Source organism: Arctopsyche grandis, chromosome 5, assembly GCF_051622035.1.
Source record: "Arctopsyche grandis isolate Sample6627 chromosome 5, ASM5162203v2, whole genome shotgun sequence".
In the NCBI taxonomy this organism is placed as follows: Eukaryota; Metazoa; Arthropoda; class Insecta; order Trichoptera; family Hydropsychidae; genus Arctopsyche; species Arctopsyche grandis.
The window spans coordinates 21,386,897-21,406,207 of record NC_135359.1 but is presented as its reverse complement, the minus strand read 5'-3'; the positions used below and the strand labels follow the sequence as shown (position 1 = coordinate 21,406,207).

Here is a 19,311-nt window from a genome sequence, read left to right as displayed (position 1 = left end):
AAATGAAAAAAGTTTAATTTGAAATGAAAAGTGTCAATTTCAAATGAAACAACTTGAAGTAAAAAACCTGTAGCTTGCTTGAAATTACCAAATCACTCATTAAAATGATTTTCCTACACATTAAATAATAATTAAACATTTACAACCACCCTAAAGCAAAATTGTTGAATGAAGCATTTTAAAAAAATTAAAAAGATTTTAGTGTAGAGTCCATGAAACAATCTATGTACTTTAAGTACGCTTGTTAGAACTATAGTAGAAACAGGAAGTAAATTTATCGGATATATGATTATTAAAAAAATTTTGTATTAGCAAATGAATGAATCTCGATGTGGTGGACTAGAAAATTTGCCCCCGTAAAGGGGCAATTAGGGTGTCGTTTCGCCTCCCTTCAAAGTTGAATCATATCCGTATTTTCCCCTTCTTCCTCGCGAATGACGAAACAAAAATTTAAAATTAAAAACCCCACTGATAAGTGATCGTATGCGAAAGAGTACACTTTCATAATAACATTTCCCATATATATATTTGTTATAATGATCGGAGATAATGCGAACCAGTACTGGTCTTTCGTATGGGCGGACCAGAAGTACGAAGGCGCCAACATTCTACCGGTTTAAAGCGACAACAAACCAGACTAATATTGAATAATTACAAATTGTGTGTATATATTTTTGGGAACGTCGGGGAGTTTTAAATATAAACACAAATAACGGAAGAGCCGGTAAGATAAATACATATACATACGCGGGCGGGCGGGCGGTTGCGAAAGAGCGTTGTTAGTGCCAAAAAACGGTGAACGGACGGATTGAATTCAAAAGTCCCAAACTCACTGGTAACGAAGAGCAACTTCCTGGTGGAACCGATGCGCTTCATGGGCGACTTCACGTCCAGGTCTTCGTCTGCGGCTGCACTCATCTTGCCGGTCGAGATTCAGCTCCAGCTCCGGCTGCTGCCTGCTAAATGCTAACTGCACTCACTCACACACCACAACGTGACATGTACTGCAACCGGCAACGGTCGTCGTTCAAAAATGCAAACAAAAGAACGTCAAAAAGTTCAAACGAACGCAGCAGAGCGAAAGAGCGAAAAAGACGAGCAGCGCGAGCGCTGTCGCCGCGTCGACTATCCCTATTCCAATACATATTCGAATACGAATACGAACGAACACACGCGAGCCAAAAGCCAAGCGGCCGCTCGCTCGCTCCCACTTGCCTTTAACTCGTTCCTGTATCTCGCTTATACACACACTCAAATACGCGTACGACTGCGACTTGCGTGCAACCGAAAAAACTTCATCTTCCCACTTTCTTTCTATGTTATGTATTTTCCAAAATGCCCACAATATGCAACATAAATAATGGATTTTATCAAACGACGATCCTAGCTCAAATGTCAAATCATTTCGTGTATGTATTTCAAAACAATTTTTTTTGTCATCACTAGTCACCGGAGCCTGAGGCGGCCGTGTATTGTTCAAAGGTTGTAAATGCATTGTTAAAGGTTTGCCGAACAATGGATAGCTCTAGTCATCACAGGCCGTAGGGCAGCGGTGGGATAAAAGCGTTTAAAAATCTAAATTCAAATTAAAAAAGTTGCAACTTGGTGCGACCGCAGCAGGGCCCTTTTAGGAAAAGAAAAAATACCCTAGGTTGTAATCAGTAGAGGTCGGAATCTGAAGGGGCCGGAAACGCGCCGCCTATTGTTCAATTGTTGTAAATGCTTTGTAAAAAAGGTTCGGCAAACCTTTAACAATGCATTTACAATATTTGAACAATAAACAGCCCCTTCAGATTCCGGGCTCTAGTAATCAGACAAATTTTTATAATCAAATTACGCAATTTTTTCAAAATTTCTCAAAGTTTTTTATTAAAAAAATATATTTTCAAATTGTATTATATAGAATACTAGTGGTTTTACCCGGCTTCGCCCGGTATTTGTAATATAAACAGCCTAAACATGGCAAAACAATATAATAATTAACATTCATTTGTTTTTTTATTAAATTTATTTGAATCGAAAAAAAATAATATTCAAAGGTATCGATATCGTCGTCATAGAAACTTTGATGTGTTTTCAATGTTCCCAACAAACCTTACATACAAAGTCTCTTTCGAAAGTATATATTAGATTCATTTGAAGCATAAAAAATGCCAGAACACTGCTCCACCGCGTTACATGGGAAAAAAGCCCTGGATTTACATATTAGTTCGCACTTAGTGGTAAATTTGTAGCTTTCGAATTGCCTAGTTCAAGAATTTAAAAATTAGCTTATAGGAAGATTTTTCTTTTGCAATTTTATCAAATTTCATTTCATTAAAAAAAATTACCTCTTCTCACTTAAAATTAATTTTAGCGCAGTAAACAGTTGCTCGACTCTCGCTAGAGCAGTGTCAAATAAAATATTTTTTAATGATAAAATAATGAGAATTAGTTTTGAAAAAAATGCATTCATCTGATTTTAAGATGAAATTTGAATAGTAATGAAGAAACATCCAGAGCAGTGTAGTACTACAAATGTTTCGTGTCCCAGTTCCACTCTTGCTAAAGGGTAAGACGATATTGCTCCACTGCTTCTTGCTCTTGCTCCAAGCTGTGTTCCAACACGGATAAATACACACAACACGATTCTCTCTGATTGTTCGATAAATATGAAGTGCTAGTTTCTCGCCGCAATTTTTAAATTGTAATATCGCATTTTATAAAATAATCCAGTGAATTGAAAATTCTTTAATAATTCGTGAAGCTCAAAATGTTTATGTATGTATATCTGCATCTTTCCAGAGATACAATATAAAGAAACAATTTTGATACATTATTGAACCAACCATTTATTGATGAAAACATAAAATTGAATTTTGATTATAAATTTTATTGTGTATATTTAAAACATTTTAATACAAAAATAATTAAATTAAATTATGTATATAATCTAATAGTGGAATCTGCACCACCTGAAAATACCCATGGCTGCAGTGGGTGAAATTGAACATCCAAAATACCAAAATCTTCATGTGGTTCGTGCGTTTGTAATTGTTTCAATGGAACAATTAGCGGATTTTGCAACAGATCGCTGTGAAAAAAATACAATTCAAGCAGTTGCAAAAGATGATTACATAAAATATAAACCAATGAACAATTATGTGTAATACATACTTGTAAACCATTCCGTGTGACACTATAAGTTTTCTGTCATCAGAACCAGACGCAAAGAGTGGATATCTCTTGTGATAAGCCACACTTCTAACGGCAGCACCATGCAAACGCAAAGTTTGATACGGCTTAGACGAAAGATCCAGATCAAACCTATAACGATTAATCATATTAGAAAAATATTAGATAGAAACACTTGGTATAGTGCTTCTGAGACATACCACATCATCTTTTTGTCATAAGTGGCAACCAAAAGGTTGTCTCCACCGGGATGGATTGCCATTGCACTTATCCACTGAGCAGAAGTTAGTAATTTCTTGACTAATTCTTGTTTGACTAAATCATATATCCGTACAACGCGTTGAGTCTAAAACAATATAGAACATTAGTGCTAATTTGCACAATATAGTGTGAATTTTACAATTAAATAATTTAAACATTACTTACTGCCACAAAAAGATAAGGTCTTACAGGATGAAATAGTGCGCATTGAACCAATCCTTTGGATCTAGAAAATGGTATTTGAGAACGACGTCGAGAAACTTGATGAACAATAACTGATCTGTTTAATCCTTCTGGTAAGACAACGCAAACATAATCACCACGACCATGCCATCGTACCTGTGAAACAATTTAAAAGTTTATTTTATTCTAAAAAAAACTACAATTTCGAATGCTTCATGAATAGATTTGATTACCTGTTTAATTTCTTTAAAGTGAGTTAAATTAATTCTGACACCTAAATTCCAATCTTCCTTAGAAACGGCATCCCATTGGACAGCATTGCTTATTCTACTATCGGCTGTAAATAAATAATAATGAGAAAATTGTTAACGAGCTATGCTTATAAATTATTGTAATATAAAAAAAATGTAAAATTATAAAATCTACTAACTAATAACATCAGAGTTATCAGGTGCTTCAGCCAGAAGTTCATCCGTCCGTTCTGCTACTTTATGATCACCAATACTTTTTCCAGGGGAAATCAATAGCAGTCGTCTTTCACAAGCAACTGCTATTAAAGATAATGCCACGCCAGGTGCAGACTGAACACATTTAATGCTACCTCCCAAAGGTATTGTTTTTAAACAGCGACCGGTGCTGACTTCCCATACTGGTAATAAAAAAAATCGTTTTATCATTCAAAATATTTCCAATGTCGCAAACAAGTATTAAAATATGCTATTTACCTTTAACTGAACCATCCTCACTTCCTGAAAACAAGTATTGACCAGTTGGATCAAGATCTATGCAACGCACCATATCTGTATGTCCACGATAAACCATACTTTCTTGTGTTGGGAATGGTTGCAAATCTTGAGGACTCGGTAGTTTCGGTACAAGTTGTTGGGGATCTATTGTTAGCTAAAAATAAAAAAAGTGTGAAAAACTTACCAACAGTACGTTTCAAGAAAGATTTTAAATAAACAAATACACTTACTCGCATTTTAATGGCACGCGGAGCCAAATAAAGATCCAAACAGCGAAGAAATCGTTCTCTCATGTATCTACTATATCCGGGCACTTCTCGTAAAGAACCAAATTTCTGAGGTAAAAATGTATATTTCCTTCTCCATGGAGTACTTTCCATTTTATTCCATCGTTTCATCTATAGGTTCAAAAAATAACGGCATAGAACATTCGAACACATCGTTAATGATCCAAAATGAAAATATCGAAATTTGACTCACCTCAAGTTCATCCAGTAAATATTCTGGTGGAGGATTATAACTCTCTGCATGTCCAGGAAGGGCACGCTTAGGTGGAGCAATGTGATTTCTGATGCGTCTCATTTCCTCAGCCCTATCGTCACTACTCCATAGCATATAAAATTGTTGTTCCTAAATATATAAATTTTTAAATGCTTTTTTTTCTAAAAAAATTATGTAATATTTCGTATATGAAAAAATGCTTTAAAAAACCTTTTTCTTCTCTCTGTCCAATCTATCTTGTAATCGTGTTTTAATCCAACCGGCTCGAAGAGCTCGCACCAATTTATTTACTTGTCGTTGTTCTAAAGCTGACGGTAAAAATGATCGTTTGTGTTCAGGGAAAGCACGAACTGGAGTTTGCAAGACTTCACTTGAAAACCACTCTATCCATTCCTGAAATGGAAAAAAGTCATAAATCACATTCATTTTGACGGTGCAGTGATAAAAATAAACACATTTCATACCGGATAGTCATTAAATGAAGGATCAGGAGTTTTTCCAGAACGTAGACGACCTAGAATTTCTAAATCACCTTTGCTTAAAACCACATCTTGACCAGTAGTTGGGTCTTTAACTGTTCTCCAAAAATCTGGATCTTCACATCGCCTTTAAATATAAGAAAAATGTTTTTAAGATAAAATAAAAACTTATGTACATATGTAAAATAATAAAATTCGCATTCTTTACTTCAAAAAATCTTCAATTTGATCTCTCTGTAAAGGTTTAAGAATTTGTTTCCCATCCAAATCATATCCAATGTGGGGATATTCTTTGTACCACTCCAAAGGAATGTTTCCAACTGTGTTCCGTCTATCCTCTTCATCTGAAGAATCCCCACTTCCATATTCATCTTAAATATTAAAAGAAGCATTAAATAGAAACTGAAAAGTTTATTAGCTTATTTCATATGACTACCATTAAATTTTACCTTTAATTTTTTCATCCGAGTTAGAAATACTGCTGGAATTCACATTTATTTCCTTGCTATTTTTTGTAACTTTTTTAGAATCTTTTTTAAATAACTTTTCTTTTGATGTTTTATTTGAATCTTTAGGACTCTTTTGGTCGTTTGAAATTTTGTTTTTGACGCCCGTTTTCTTTATAGGTTCATTTTTTGTTTTATTATTTTCCTCTTCACTGTCAGAAATATCTGCAGATGAAAGCTGTTCAAATCCAGATTCCAGTTCATCTGAATCATCCGAATCATCTGCATCTTCTGAATCACTATTCTGGAAAATACATAAATAATGATTACAATTGAAACACTGATACATAAATACTACATGTTTAAGAACAATAAACAAAAAAAATTACTTCGCTCAAACTTATGGAAGCTACGGACAAATCATCCTCATCGTCTGAATCAAATATCGGTTTCTGAAAAATATGAAACTTTCAATAAAATTGTAAATTGTACATAAAACTGTAAATGCATAATAAACCTATCCTACATCTAATTCTTCATCAGACTGCTCGATTTCCCTTTCTGAATCTGTACTATCGTCATCTTGGTTATTAAATACTTTCAACAGATTATCAGAATCCTGTAATGAGACGGATACATGGTTTGAAATACAAAAATATAACCTTAAATGGAAAAACAAAATGCAAAATTAGTATACCAGATCTTTTGAAATGCGACTACGAGTTATGATGTCAGATTTGGTAGCAGCTGGCGTAGGCTTTGAGGATGCGAGGGGCGCAGGCGCAGGGGGCACCGGGGTGGTGCCGCGCTTTAAAGCTTCGCGAAGAGGCGGCATCGCAATTCGCACGTGGGAACGAGATATGTCAAAACCACGCTACAGCAACGTGCGGCTTAACAACACTAATAATCGGCCATACACCGCATCACATTTATACTGTCAAAAAGTGTGTTTTCAACATTTTCGACTATTTTATTACAGTTCTCTTTTTAAATTTTTATTATTAAGTTTAACCCTTTGCCCGCGGCAATAAATATAGCGAACAAGCCCTGTACGCGGCACCTTTTTCGCGAATTTAGCAATCTAGTTTTCGACTTTAAATAAAGATTTTAATATTTACTCAAGTAACAAGATATGTTAATTAACACATAAAGTATTATTTTAAACAATAAAATACATAATATATCTCGTAGTTTTGGATTAATTGTCAAATAATCATTCTTCATAATTGTACGAAGACGTGACGTCACAAAAACGAGGTTTCACGGTTCCACAAAAAACTAATTTTTGACTAGTATATATCATTTTAAGCAAATTGAATAGATGGCATTCAACTCAGTAATATATTCAACCAATTTTGAACCTTAAAACGGTTGAAATAGGCACATATAAACCTCAACATCCCGTGCAGTTCAGAAATTCTATGGAAGACAGCCGCGCTACAGATTTGTCGCCCAAAACTTCAATAGAAGACGGCCGCGGGCAAACGGTTAATAAGAATTAATACAAATGTATTTTTTTTTAATATTTATTGGATATGTATTATAAAATTTACAATTTGCTTTGATTTGTCATCAAAAATTGTTTGACAATTTTAACGGCATGTTTTCCCGTTCCTGGAGCACAGGTTACTCCATAGCCTCCGTGTCCATAACAATGAACCACCTTAGTTGTATCACTTCCAAATTCCATTATCTCACCTTCGACACGAACGGGAGAACGATGAGGTCTCAAACCGACAGCATGTCTTATCACTCTTGCTTTTCTTAAAGCTGTAATTACAATATTTTTATTATATGATTGTAGATTTACATTACCAATATTTTAATAATGACATCTGTGCCTTATTTACCAGGTAATAATTCGGAACAACGATCCATTATTCCAGCAGCATCATATTTACACACATCTAAATTGAAACTATCATATTGTCTCGTTCCTCCTAATGTGACTCCTTCAAAACCAGGCAGAATATATGCATCATAATCACCATAAAATGCCATTTTGACCCAAGGAGCTTCAACCTGTAATGCGTGATTCATTTATCATTATTTATTAAATTAAAATAATCACTTATTCCACAAAAAAATGCAGTTAAAATTTGTACCTTGATTATTTGTCCTCTTATTGGAACAAGCTTATTATCAGAGCACAATTCTCTAGAATTTAATCCTGTGCAATTGATAATTACATCATAATCATTCTTCAAATCAGAGAAACTTTGAATTTGCTTAAATCTTACTATTCCATCTTTGGATAAAAATCTAAAAATATACAAAATAAAGCACTGTTTATAAACCCAAGCACCATAGGTAAAAGTTATCAAGCTTTGTTCTTCTGTTATGAAAGACTTACTTTTTCTTTGCCCATGGCAAATATAAACGACTCTCAACTAAGAGTGTAGTGAAAAATGATCCATATTTCCATCCATCGCCACAAATTTTCAATTCTTCTTCAGTGGCAGATCTGTATATCGGCACCACATCCTCTATTAAATGATTCTGTAACCCGAGAACAATTGTAAATACTTAGAATTTAACTCACTTCTATAGAGCATTAATCACAACACTTACTCGCACTACGCTCGGATTCCTCTTAGAAAATATATAGCCAGACAAATACGTGAGACCGGCTAACGGAGCATCAGACGACATTACCAAATCATTCCAATGATCCCACGATTGACTCACCCACTGTCTAAATATTGAAATTAAACGTGAAATGTCATTCCTCACATATAATTCGAATAACTAGACGAAATTTCTTACTTTGTAGTACCATCATCTGGTCCACTAAAACTAGTACCAGGTCTGAAAACACCTGCTGCCACAAAACTAGTAGTCTCATTCTCAAACTTATCAGCGAGAATTGACACTTGAGCTCCTTTTATTTCATCTTGTATCAGAAGTGCAGTGGTCAATCCCACAACGCCAGCTCCAACTATACCCACCTTCGGAGCTTTATTCATTCTTCAGACAACTGACAATATAATTGTTATTATATCAACTACGAAATAAATCTGACGACATATAACCTTAAACCAGACAAGTCTGATACTGGCTATTTAAGCACTCAATAAAAACATGTTATGTAATACTTAAATGTATCACAATGCCACTTAGTACTGATTAAATTTTTTATGGCAGAAATGAATTTTTCTTATGTCGACTGAAATTTATGTAATAATCGTATCAAAATCAATAGAAAATATATTTACAACAAATATGTACCAAAAGACAGTCCTGTTGGATAACTAGTCCTTATCTTCGTACAGGGGATAGCAACACAAACGTCTGCTGTCAACGTCGACCTGTCAATGCACACCCACACAAACAGATCTATGTATCAATATGACAACAAGAGAGAATGCTTTCGTGTGTGAGAGAGAAAGAAGTTGAATCAAATGAATGATAAGGGATAATGAAAAGATAAATGTAATTTTTTTTTACAAGTTTTTATTCATGTAAATTTATTCGCACTTATGATACTTTGATTTAAATACAAACATGTTAAAATGCTGTAATGGGACCTAAAACATATCATTGAGGGCAAACAACATCAACTGCCTGATGCGCCATACAAAGCTATCACATCACTTAAAACTCTAGATGCAATATCACTTGATTTACAAAAGGCAGTCTCAAAGACAGGTTTTGACCATATAAATACTGGAATATAAGTATGGGACTAAATGCGCACGGACACAGGGCTCAGATTACTTCCTCCAAACTTAACTGAAGATAAATTTAATGCCCGCTGGGAAAATCTAGGTGTTGCATGCATAGTTAACTAATATACAAAACATTGGGGCGTGTATCTAATATGGTGTTTATATTTATGTGCTACATAGTATGTATAATATAAATTGGACACCAATCTATATTGTCTATAATGTCATTACACATCACATTTTTTTTTCTAAAGCTATCTGTACACGAGGATCTCATCTCACAACTGTGACAATACAAATGTTCAAAAATATAAAAACTGGATAGGGAGACGGATTGAGGGGACGCCGATTACGGAGAGTCCCAATTTGAGTCCTACAAATAAAAAATATATACATTCTGCTAAGTACCGAAATGCACATATAGAACGCCCCCGCTGCGTCGCGGTCTTAATGTGATGCAAATAATCTCAAAATACAGTGTAAGCAACGCGTGAATAATTAGAAAACAATGCGGAAATAAAGGCCATAATAAGATCTCATTGCTACGATTTAAAACAGAAAATTAAATACAATAACTATAATGATGTGCATAGAGAGCTCATGAGTTAGGAAGCCAACCACGGGTGCCTCAAGCACTCGGACGCCGACGCTCGCCTATTCGGATCGAAATCTAGCATGGGCTTTAGAAAATCTGCAAACGCCACCGCCTTCTCCATATTCCATTCATATTTTTCCGTGAGGACGGCTTCCAGCCCCCACGGTTTAAGTCCTGTTATATTTCTCAATTCACCTTTTTTATTAAAAATTAATTTCGAATGTTTTCCGGAAGCTGCGATACGCTTGGGAATATCGCCCAGCAATTCGATTATGTGAGCCAAGTGATCTTCGTCTCGAGTGTAACCTTCGCCCGAATGCGGTTCAAACAAATAATCACCCGTCGCCAATTCGAAAGCCATACAAGCCGTACTCCAGATGTCGGCCGAAGTGCCGTAACCCGCCCCCAACAATACCTCTAACGACCTATACTGTCTAGTTTGAATATCTTCGGTGAAATGTTTGTGTACCCAACAAGCGTTGCCCAGATCAGCTATTTTAACTTCTACGTCGCAAATGTCGAACGCCGGATCGAGAACTCTGTCGATGGACTTTCCCAACGCTTCCGAGAACGTGTTCAGCGACGGAGGAGTGGCGTCGAGAGTCTCCCCCTCCGACACGGGAGTGGTGGCACCGTCCGCGTCGTCGGGCCGCTCTCGTTCGCTCTCCGTGTGCTCACCGTCGGCTCCATTGTCCTCCGGGGAGTTGCCGCACCCGTTGAGCTGGATCTCGACTTCGGACGGAGGTTCGGTAACGCTCGGCTCTTCGGGAGATCTCGGCGAGTCGTCATTGTCTTGAGACATGGGCGCCGACTCGCCGTTCTCCGACTTGGCGGCGCGCTGTTCCTCGATCTCTTCGATCTGTTCCATCTGGCGTTTGAGGAATTGGGAATGTCGTTTCGCCTTCTTTTTGAGCTTTTTCTTTTTGTTTTTGCTCATCTTGCCGCAGAAGTTCTGCGTCTGGTACTCTTTGGGCGCGGTGCTGACGTGAGAAGTGGGAGGCTTCAGGCCGAGAATGTGCAACTTGGCCGCCTCTTGAGCTATCTTGTATATGTATTTGTCGTCGACGCAAACGAGCACGTTCTCCGGCTTGATGTCAGTGTGGATGATCTTGCACTTGGTGTGCAGATAGTCGAGCCCTTCGAGCACCTGGCGAATGATGGTCTTGACGTTCTGGAGAGGAATGCCGCGATAGTTGGACTTGAGGATGAGTTTGAGGAGGTGGTGGCCGAGCACTTCGAAGACCATACAGACGTGGGTGCCGTTGACGCCGGTGATCTTGAAGTCGTTGAGCATCTGAACGGTCTTGTCGCGTTTGGGGTCGGCGGGGTCGCTGTCGCGCACGGCTTTGAGGATCTTGATCTCGTCGAGGGCGGTCTCGGTGAAGTGGGGGGCGGACTTGACGACCTTGAGCGCGACGAAGCGGCAGTCGACGATGTCCCAGCAGAGCCACACGGTGGAGAAGTGGCCCCAGCCCAGCTTGCGCGTCACGTGGTAGCGCACCAGGAACACGTCCCCGATCTTGACCGGGTGGTAGCCTCCGGGGCAGTAGTCGGCCGAGTCCTCCTGCTCCTCGTCCTCGGACGCCGACAGCTCCTCCTCGTCCGAGGGGTTGGGGGGCGGCGCGGGCACGGGCTGGTGGGGCGGATCCGCGGGGAGGCGCGCACCCGCCCCCGACCCCACCCCCACGCCTGCGCCCACACCCGCCGCCGCCGCCGCTCCCCCCTCGCCCCCCCGACCCTTCTTCTTGGCCAGCTTATTTCGCTTCTTCTTGGCCTGAATGGCGAGCACTCGCCGGTTCACGTCCGCCTTGGCGCTCATCAGCTCAACAGCGGCGGGTGATGAGGGCACCAGCGGCGCCCCTGCCCATCACTGCCCCCCTCTCCACTCCTCTCCACTCCACTCCTCGTCGCGCGACTACACCCTCACTCCTCACTCCTACTCCTACTCCTACTCCTACTCCTACTCCACTCCACTCCACTCCACTCCCTCCGACGAACCCAAAGCCGATCCCAGGACCGCCAACCACCACCACCACCACCACCACCACCACCACTATTCGCTATTCGCTGTTCGCTGTTCGCTGTTCGCTGTTCGCTATTCCACTCCAACGACTCGACCCGTCGCTCGTCGCCCGTCACCGATCACGCAAATTCCCGGTGCTCTCCACACCGCACTCCACGTTCCGCACGTTCTATATTGGCGTTGGCACCAAATGCGCAATTCTCGGCCGTCGAGCTAATTTTGATGCGAAAGAGCAGTGAAACGAAAACCAATGAAAACAATTGAACCATTTTCAATTTTAATAAATGCTTCATATTATCTTTAATAATTTCAAATCTACTTATGATTTAGTTACTCCGGTCCAAGCACAATCCAATCTCGAAGTGATTACTAAAGGCCGGATAACCATGGTGCCGTCTTGAAAAAAACGGACTCAGATGGTGCTGTGTATTGTTCATTGCATTGTTAAGAGGGATGTACACCCAGTGGCGGACTGGCCATACAAGCGAACATGCCCGATGGCATGTGGGCCCCACTATCTGTTAGAAAATATGGGCCCTCAGTAAAATTAAATAACTTTTTAACTATTTCACGTGTGTAAAAATTTATAGGATATTGCACTTTGGGACCTAAAGTTTGGGTATTTCAACAAAACAAATTTCTTACGATATACACAAACAACTAATACCTGCTTTAACAGCCCAAGGATCGGTTAGCTTTTTTTATTAGGCTCGAAATGTAAGTTTCAACATTTGCGTGGGCCCTTTTGCTGGGCCCATTTCTAACCTCAATATTATGTATATACCAATACCTATAAAACAACTACCTACTGAAATAAACAAATTTCCGCGAGTAATATAAACTGAATTGCTTAAAACAATTTTGATAGGACGATTCACCATCAACCAGCGATTTAAATTTACTTCATACTTTCAAAATAACATTTGATTATACTTTGACGATATAGTAAGATTTAAATACACAATTTTAAACAGTTTCCGAATATAAAATCTATTCGTAATCTAGACACATCCATGTATATAGAAATATAGGATAGGGGCCCCCTCCCCAAAATCCCGATTTTCGCATGATCACAAAACTTTATCTATTGTTATTACGTACATATGTATGTATATATGTATGTACATAGATAAAGTGAAAAGACAGTCGGTAGAAATTAAGTTAGTTGATAGTTTTTTAGTGACTCAGTTTGATGGTCGATTTTTGTTGACCATGTGAAGATTTTTAGAAAAAAATTCGCTTTTTACATAATATTTTTTTATAATTATTTTATAAAAAATAAGCTTATTTTCATATTTTATAACTCAATGTATGCATAGAATATTTTCCATTTTTATTCCGATATAAAAAAGAGTTTTTGAAAAAAAATTCAATTTGACCAATCTTTGCCTGCGCCCCCAAGAAAAAGCTGAAATGACGTTCCTGATTGTTTTCTACCGAAAGTAAAAGCCGCTTTTATGCCGCATTCTTTTATGATGCATTCTATTTACCTAGGACAAGGGTTAATAAGAAATATACAATGTAATTTATGGATCTATTTTGCTTTTGCCATTTTTCTTGTACTTAAATTTGTTTATTCCCATTTTTGAAAATTTTATTTTTTTTTACCCTTAATTTTTAGCGTGATGGAAAAAATATTTTTTTTTATATGGGGGGGGCAATTTTTTTTATTCCTGGGTGGGCCCCCTTTGACTCCTGGCATGCACTAATTTCAGTCCCAGTCCGCCACTGTGTACACCCGAAACCTTAATTTTGTTACCGTTCCTTTCTTCGATATATATATTGAGTGTATGTATATATTGAGTAAATGCGACAATATATATATCAATATATATATATTGAGTGAATGTGACAGTTGCGCTTCGACCAGATAAAACGTGTTTTAAATTGACAAAATCGAGGTTTCGTATTCTACTATTTTATCCTCCAAAACTGGACCAATTTTTAAAAAAATTTCATCATCGGTATGAGAAAGATATTTTCTGTGCATCTATTGGCGTATTTTTTTTAAAATCGACCGTTAAATAACCACGCTAGACTCTTTTCATGGGTGTAAAAAAGAGGCGATTTTATAGATGTTTGGCGGCTTCTAGCTCCTATAAAAAATAATTAATCAAAAAAATAAAACGATAGATGCACCCCAATGGTAGATATCCATAGCATATTAAAAAATAATTTCTCTAGTGCCATAATTGAGGTAGGGAGAAGTATAGTACGTTTGTATGGACGAGGCGCTGCTGTCCAGCCCTCTTAAAGGTTCGCCGAACGTTTTTTTTTTTTGGACTCTAGCTTTGTAAATAGAACTAAACCGCCCCGATTCCTAGAAAAAGCACTGTGACTGTCCGGTGTCTTATGATTACCACTTGCGACTTGAAATTATCAACTCATTATTATTTATTTAAATTTGGTTAATTGCAGTGGCGGCCCGTCTATATAGGCTGCGGAGCTGCAGCCACCCAGTACATACAGTACAAATGCATGCTATTTTTGTCAAATAAAATTATATCGCGCGCTCATATTACCAATATTAACCTATGCTTCATCTGTATGGAATAACGCCTCGAATACTAACCTTTCCAAGCTCCAAATAATACCAAACAAATCCCTAAAAATAATTTATAACACACTCATACATATATATTAACTTATTTATTTAAAAATGCTCACCAAAAATGTACATACATTACACAGTATATTCTTTACACATTTATATTTCTGGTATATACATCACTTATAGGTGTGCACAACATTATTTAAATATATTACAAATTATTTTTAAAACTTTATATGTTGTAATAGGAGCTGTACATTAACAGTAGAATAATATAATACTATAATTACTAACAAAATTAAATTTTAATTGTAAAATAGAAAATGATCAGTAGATCAGTATCTATTAAAATAGATATAAGATGTATTGTGAATATAATTTAGTAATAATAAAAAGCATTTAAAAATCAAAATCAAAAAATCTATTTTTGCCGTCCACATAGGCTGCGGGGCTGCAGACCTCTCTGTATAGTACATACATACAGTGAGCGACAAAAATAGGTACGCACATAGATTTCGGACAAACAGCGCTAAACAAACCTCTCTACCTGCCGTAAACAATGAGACCCCAACCTTTTTTTTTTTTACACAACTCTATGTACCGTTGGTACAAAGATTTACAAAGCTGATGGTCAATTCCCTATTTAGTTTCGCGTTAACTTTGGTTGCAATAACATCGCATCAGAAAAATGTCGTCCGCACGCCAAATGTCGACCGATGAAAAAGCGGTAATTTTGGCTCTTACGAAAGAGCGAATCGCGTATCGAGAGATTGCTCGTCGGGTGGGGTTCAGTGAAGGTTCTGTGAGAAAATTCATCAAAAAATACAGTGATGCAGGATTATTAACAAGGGCTCCAGGATCTGGAAGGAAGTCAAAATTGATGGAACGTGAAAATCGTGTCATAAAACGTGCTGCTCTTCAAGATCAATTTATTACTGCTTCTAAAATCAGGGATGAGGTTTACACTTCAACATCCACAGCAGTACATACCCGTATGATCCAAAGGAAGCTGAATAAATTAGGGTTTAGAGCGATCAAATTCGCGAAAAAGCCACTTTTGGCGGTTTCAATGAAGAAAAAGCAGTTGAAATGGGCCAAGGACAAGAAGAATTGGATATCAGAGGACTGGTACAGGGTGGTGTTCTCAGATGAATCTAATTGGAATCTTATTGGATCAGATGGGAAGTCCACAGTTCGCCGTAGAAGTGGAGAATGTTTTCACGCAAGTTGTGTTTCGCGACCGCGAAGCATTCCCCGTATGTCATGATACGGGGGTGCAATACAGGATATGGAATTGGGGTGCTAGAGTTCGTCCGAGGGTCCATGAATGCCATCCAATACAAAAACACGATAAGGGAACGTGTTTTACCCACCATCGAAGCACTCACAGAATTCGTCGCTGAACCAATATTTCAGGACGACTCTTTACCTTGTCATCGAGCTCGTTCTGTAAGTTATCTAACCGTTTTTCTATCTTTAATTTGTTTTTTTATGTGGTAAATATCATCGACTTGTTTTAGATAACCAATTATAATGAAAGTTTGGGAATTAAATCCCTTACCTGGCCCGGGAACAGTCCAGACCTGAACATTATCGAAAATTTATGGGCGATTTTGAAGAGGAAAGTAAGAGCCCGCAATCCAAAAACGCTTCAGGAGCTGGAAAACATAATAACGGAGACATGGGAAAAGGATATTTTCCCAGATGTTATAAAAAAATTGTTTTATTCTATGCCCAGAAGAATTGAGGCAGTAATCAAAAACAAAGGGGGAATTACTAAATATTAAGCTTTATTTTATTTATATATTATTGTTTTATGTATATATTATTAAAAGGAAACATTTAAAAAATTTATACCGTGAAAACCGCTTTAAATTAAATTAAAAACGCTCGAAGAACTGCCAATACTTTTTTCCCAACTTTGTCCATTTCGTAAATAATTCCAATATCTCAATAAATACATCAATATAATTAATAATTTGTCTTGTTTTATTATCTTAATGATCCTAGTCATGATTTCAGAAACTTTTAAATCAAAAATATTGCGATATATACGAATAAAATGAAATTTTGCTACTGCGTACCTATTTTTGTCGCTCACTGTACATACATATGCATGCTATTTTTGTTTTCTTTTGATCACCGGTATGGTCAACGAGCTACTACAGCCCGATTAATATCTGCATGAATTCTCACGAGCCACCACTGGATAATTGTAGCATTACAGGAGTCCCTAGTGTGCCACAATGGTTGAAAATATAACAAATTAATAAACCGGTTGACAACATCTGACTCCAAATTCGATTCACTCACCAAGTATTCAATCAAATATTGTTTTTTGTATTCGGAAAATAATTGAACCATTTGAATCCGGTCGGTAGCACTTGTCTTGATGTCTGATTCAATCACGGAGTATTTATCAAGCATAATTATTTTTTGTAATCGGAAAGTAATTTAAACAATTTGAATCTTGACTCGATATCCGATTTAAAATTCTGATTCGATATCCGTTTTAAATATTGAGTGTTTAATCAAACATTATTACTTTTTATATTTTGTTTTCGAACCTTTTGTGGCCGGACCTTTAACCGGTTGGACGATTTATCGGTCGGACATTTTATAATCTGGCATTCTATCGGCTGGATCTTCTTTCGTGGAACTTTTGTCGTTGGATCTTATATCATTGAATCTTATGTCGGTAAAGTAAAAATATCAAATAAACAGAATACATAGTATGGAATCGGAATGTCTTGCATTCATAGCTAGCACCGATGTATAAGAACCAGCCGCAAATACAAAACATGCGAGGCCCAAATGGAGAAGAAAAGATCAAAATTCTACTCACACATCACATAAAATTATAAAAATAATGATGAGTGCAGGCTACCAAACAAATAGGTTAAAATAATCTCCAATAACCTACGCTCAGAAAGGTGGAAAATATCCCATTCAGGCACAGCAGCAACGATTTAATTGAGAAGTCGGATTATATATTTATTCTATCATCAATGATTTTTAAAAATAGTTATTCTTTTTTATTTTGGCTTGTACTATTTTACTGGTAAACAATACCTCCCCGACAAAAGGAAAAGGAAACGATGGATCTTATCTAAAATATTTATTATATTTTATAATGAAATCCCCTGTCAACTGCATCTATAGAAAAACATAGATAAAGTAAAAATATAGGCCAATAGGATAATACTGTAAAAGTGAACTACGCTACGATGTATGTATTTATTTATTTACTACAGTTAAACTATAGTCACATTACGGATATACTCCAGGGCGTCACTTTATATGTAGCTAGGATATAAACATAGAAAAACAATTAAAATATACAAAAATTAAATATCAAAATGTAATTAAAAATAAAGCATGGAAATAATGTAAAGAACAAAATCATATATAAAATAAAAATGTAAAATGATGAAATATTGTGAGGACACAATAGCGAGATCTCAAACGTACATAGTAACAATAGATGAAGTTTTATGATCATACGAAAACTCGACTTTGAGATTTTGATTGATTTGAACGCAGAATCAAGAGAACACGTTTTCATGGTTTAGAAAAAATGTGTGTATCTAATAATTCAAACACCGCTAATTCTATCACACTAAAGCTTAGTATTGGTTTCTGAAATGCTTATCATTGCGGTGTAAATTTTTAGATTGACCGGAAGTGGTACCTCCCTTTGTAGGTCTCCTCTTTTTTACAAGCCTATTCTAAGTTTCACTTCGCAAAATATTAAGCTAAAATTCCTAGTCTTCAAATCGTTTTGAAACTTTGCCTTATCTCCTCAACCGCTCAACAGATCAAACTTTTTTATTTCCATGCATGTAATAGGTATAATAAATTAAGTAAGCAAATTTTTATATTATAAAATGAATTTTTAATGCCAAACTTTCAGTCAAAATGTATATTACCTATATCACATCATAATAGTTGGAATTTGCTTATTTTATTTGGTCTTTTTTAAAACTCTCGTTTTAAAAAAGACGTTGTGTGTATAGAAAAGGTCCAGCGAAGAATTACAAAAATGCTTTGCGAACTTAAGCTACTTTCATAAGATATGAAATTAATCTTTTAATTTTGGAAACGAGAAGAATGCGAGGGGATTTAAAATAAGTCTATAAAATTATAAATAGCCATTACAGTTTAGAATAATAAAAAAAAGATAGAATATAATAATATTTAACGCCATATGAGAAAACTTTTCTCATTAATAACACTGCTCGACAAATGACGACTATTGTATGGTTCAAAGACGAGATATGACTTTTCTTATGGTCCGTACGCACCAAACCAACGACGATTTTGGGCCAACTTTTAAAACCAGTAGCGTACAAAATATCGAAATAAAAATTAAATAAAAAAATTGAAATTAAATATCAAAATTAAGCTAACGAGCGAGATTGAGCTAAAATTAGATCATCGTTGATGTTTTGAATTACAACAATGTTTTGAATTACGACGATATTTTTTTTATTTTTTATTTATTTATTTAACATATAAGCCACAGTGACATTACAGAGATCTCCAACGCGTCGCTGTGGCCGGTCATTCAGTAATAATAACATGATAACAGTAATAATAACTTATAATAATAACAATAGTAGCACAACATCATTAAAATCATAAAATCATAAAAAAACAGATAAAGTAATAACAATCATTAATA

The 19,311-nt window shown here is 36.6% G+C and overlaps 4 protein-coding genes across 5 annotated transcripts in view; all 4 read right to left on the bottom strand.

The window, feature by feature from the left end:
- The window catches only part of LOC143912369 (SLIT-ROBO Rho GTPase-activating protein 1-like), a 68,218-nt gene extending 67,088 nt beyond the window's left edge, over window positions 1-1,130 (bottom strand). Inside the window, exon 1 of the mRNA XM_077431650.1 lies at window positions 834-1,130. Coding sequence (XP_077287776.1) covers window positions 834-918 — 85 coding nt within the window. The 5' untranslated portion in view covers window positions 919-1,130. The remainder of the gene's footprint in view (window positions 1-833) is intronic.
- Window positions 1,131-2,854: 1,724 nt separating this feature from the next.
- LOC143911585 (ribosome biogenesis protein BOP1 homolog) lies at window positions 2,855-6,699 on the bottom strand. The gene is made up of 16 exons (XM_077430538.1): window positions 6,488-6,699; window positions 6,317-6,409; window positions 6,180-6,242; window positions 5,794-6,094; window positions 5,553-5,715; window positions 5,330-5,471; window positions 5,076-5,258; window positions 4,845-4,994; window positions 4,595-4,762; window positions 4,344-4,518; window positions 4,049-4,267; window positions 3,852-3,955; window positions 3,601-3,774; window positions 3,375-3,520; window positions 3,157-3,306; window positions 2,855-3,073 (listed from the first exon to the last, which is right to left on the bottom strand). The coding sequence occupies exons 1-16, from the start codon at window positions 6,623-6,625 to the stop codon at window positions 2,920-2,922; spliced, it is 2,523 nt and encodes an 840-aa protein (XP_077286664.1). The 5' UTR covers window positions 6,626-6,699; the 3' UTR covers window positions 2,855-2,919.
- A 93-nt stretch (window positions 6,700-6,792) lies between these two features.
- Daao1 (D-amino acid oxidase 1) lies at window positions 6,793-9,189 on the bottom strand. Of its 2 annotated transcripts, none has more exons than XM_077430325.1 (7): window positions 9,019-9,189; window positions 8,557-8,767; window positions 8,362-8,485; window positions 8,144-8,289; window positions 7,896-8,052; window positions 7,641-7,812; window positions 6,793-7,560 (listed from the first exon to the last, which is right to left on the bottom strand). In XM_077430325.1, the coding sequence occupies exons 2-7, from the start codon at window positions 8,754-8,756 to the stop codon at window positions 7,340-7,342; spliced, it is 1,020 nt and encodes a 339-aa protein (XP_077286451.1). In that variant the 5' UTR covers window positions 8,757-8,767; window positions 9,019-9,189; the 3' UTR covers window positions 6,793-7,339. The 2 variants fall into 2 exon arrangements, with proteins under 2 accessions (XP_077286451.1, XP_077286452.1); XM_077430326.1 differs by having other exon boundaries at window positions 9,006-9,156.
- A 51-nt stretch (window positions 9,190-9,240) lies between these two features.
- Window positions 9,241-11,872, bottom strand: SRPK (SR splicing factor protein kinase). Its single transcript, XM_077431701.1, has one exon. The coding sequence runs from the start codon at window positions 11,870-11,872 to the stop codon at window positions 10,064-10,066; it is 1,809 nt and encodes a 602-aa protein (XP_077287827.1). The 3' UTR covers window positions 9,241-10,063.
- Between the last annotated feature and the right edge of the window lie 7,439 nt (window positions 11,873-19,311).

Bases quoted from the DNA above. Each gene is read 5' to 3' on its own strand.
- SRPK (XM_077431701.1), bottom strand. From the start codon at position 11,872: ATGAGCGCCAAGGCGGACGTGAACCGGCGAGTGCTCGCCATTCAGGCC.
- Daao1 (XM_077430325.1), bottom strand. From the start codon at position 8,756: ATGAATAAAGCTCCGAAGGTGGGTATAGTTGGAGCTGGCGTTGTGGGA. The intron at 8,290-8,361 runs GTAAGTGTTGTG...CTCGGGTTACAG, and splicing joins GGAATCCGAGCGTAGTGCGA to AATCATTTAATAGAGGATGT. The intron at 7,813-7,895 runs GTACAAATTTTA...CACGCATTACAG, and splicing joins TAAGAGGACAAATAATCAAG to GTTGAAGCTCCTTGGGTCAA.
- LOC143911585 (XM_077430538.1), bottom strand. From the start codon at position 6,625: ATGCCGCCTCTTCGCGAAGCTTTAAAGCGCGGCACCACCCCGGTGCCC. The intron at 4,268-4,343 runs GTAAATAGCATA...TTTTATTACCAG, and splicing joins TGAGGATGGTTCAGTTAAAG to TATGGGAAGTCAGCACCGGT. The intron at 3,775-3,851 runs GTAATCAAATCT...ATTGTTTCACAG, and splicing joins ACTTTAAAGAAATTAAACAG to GTACGATGGCATGGTCGTGG.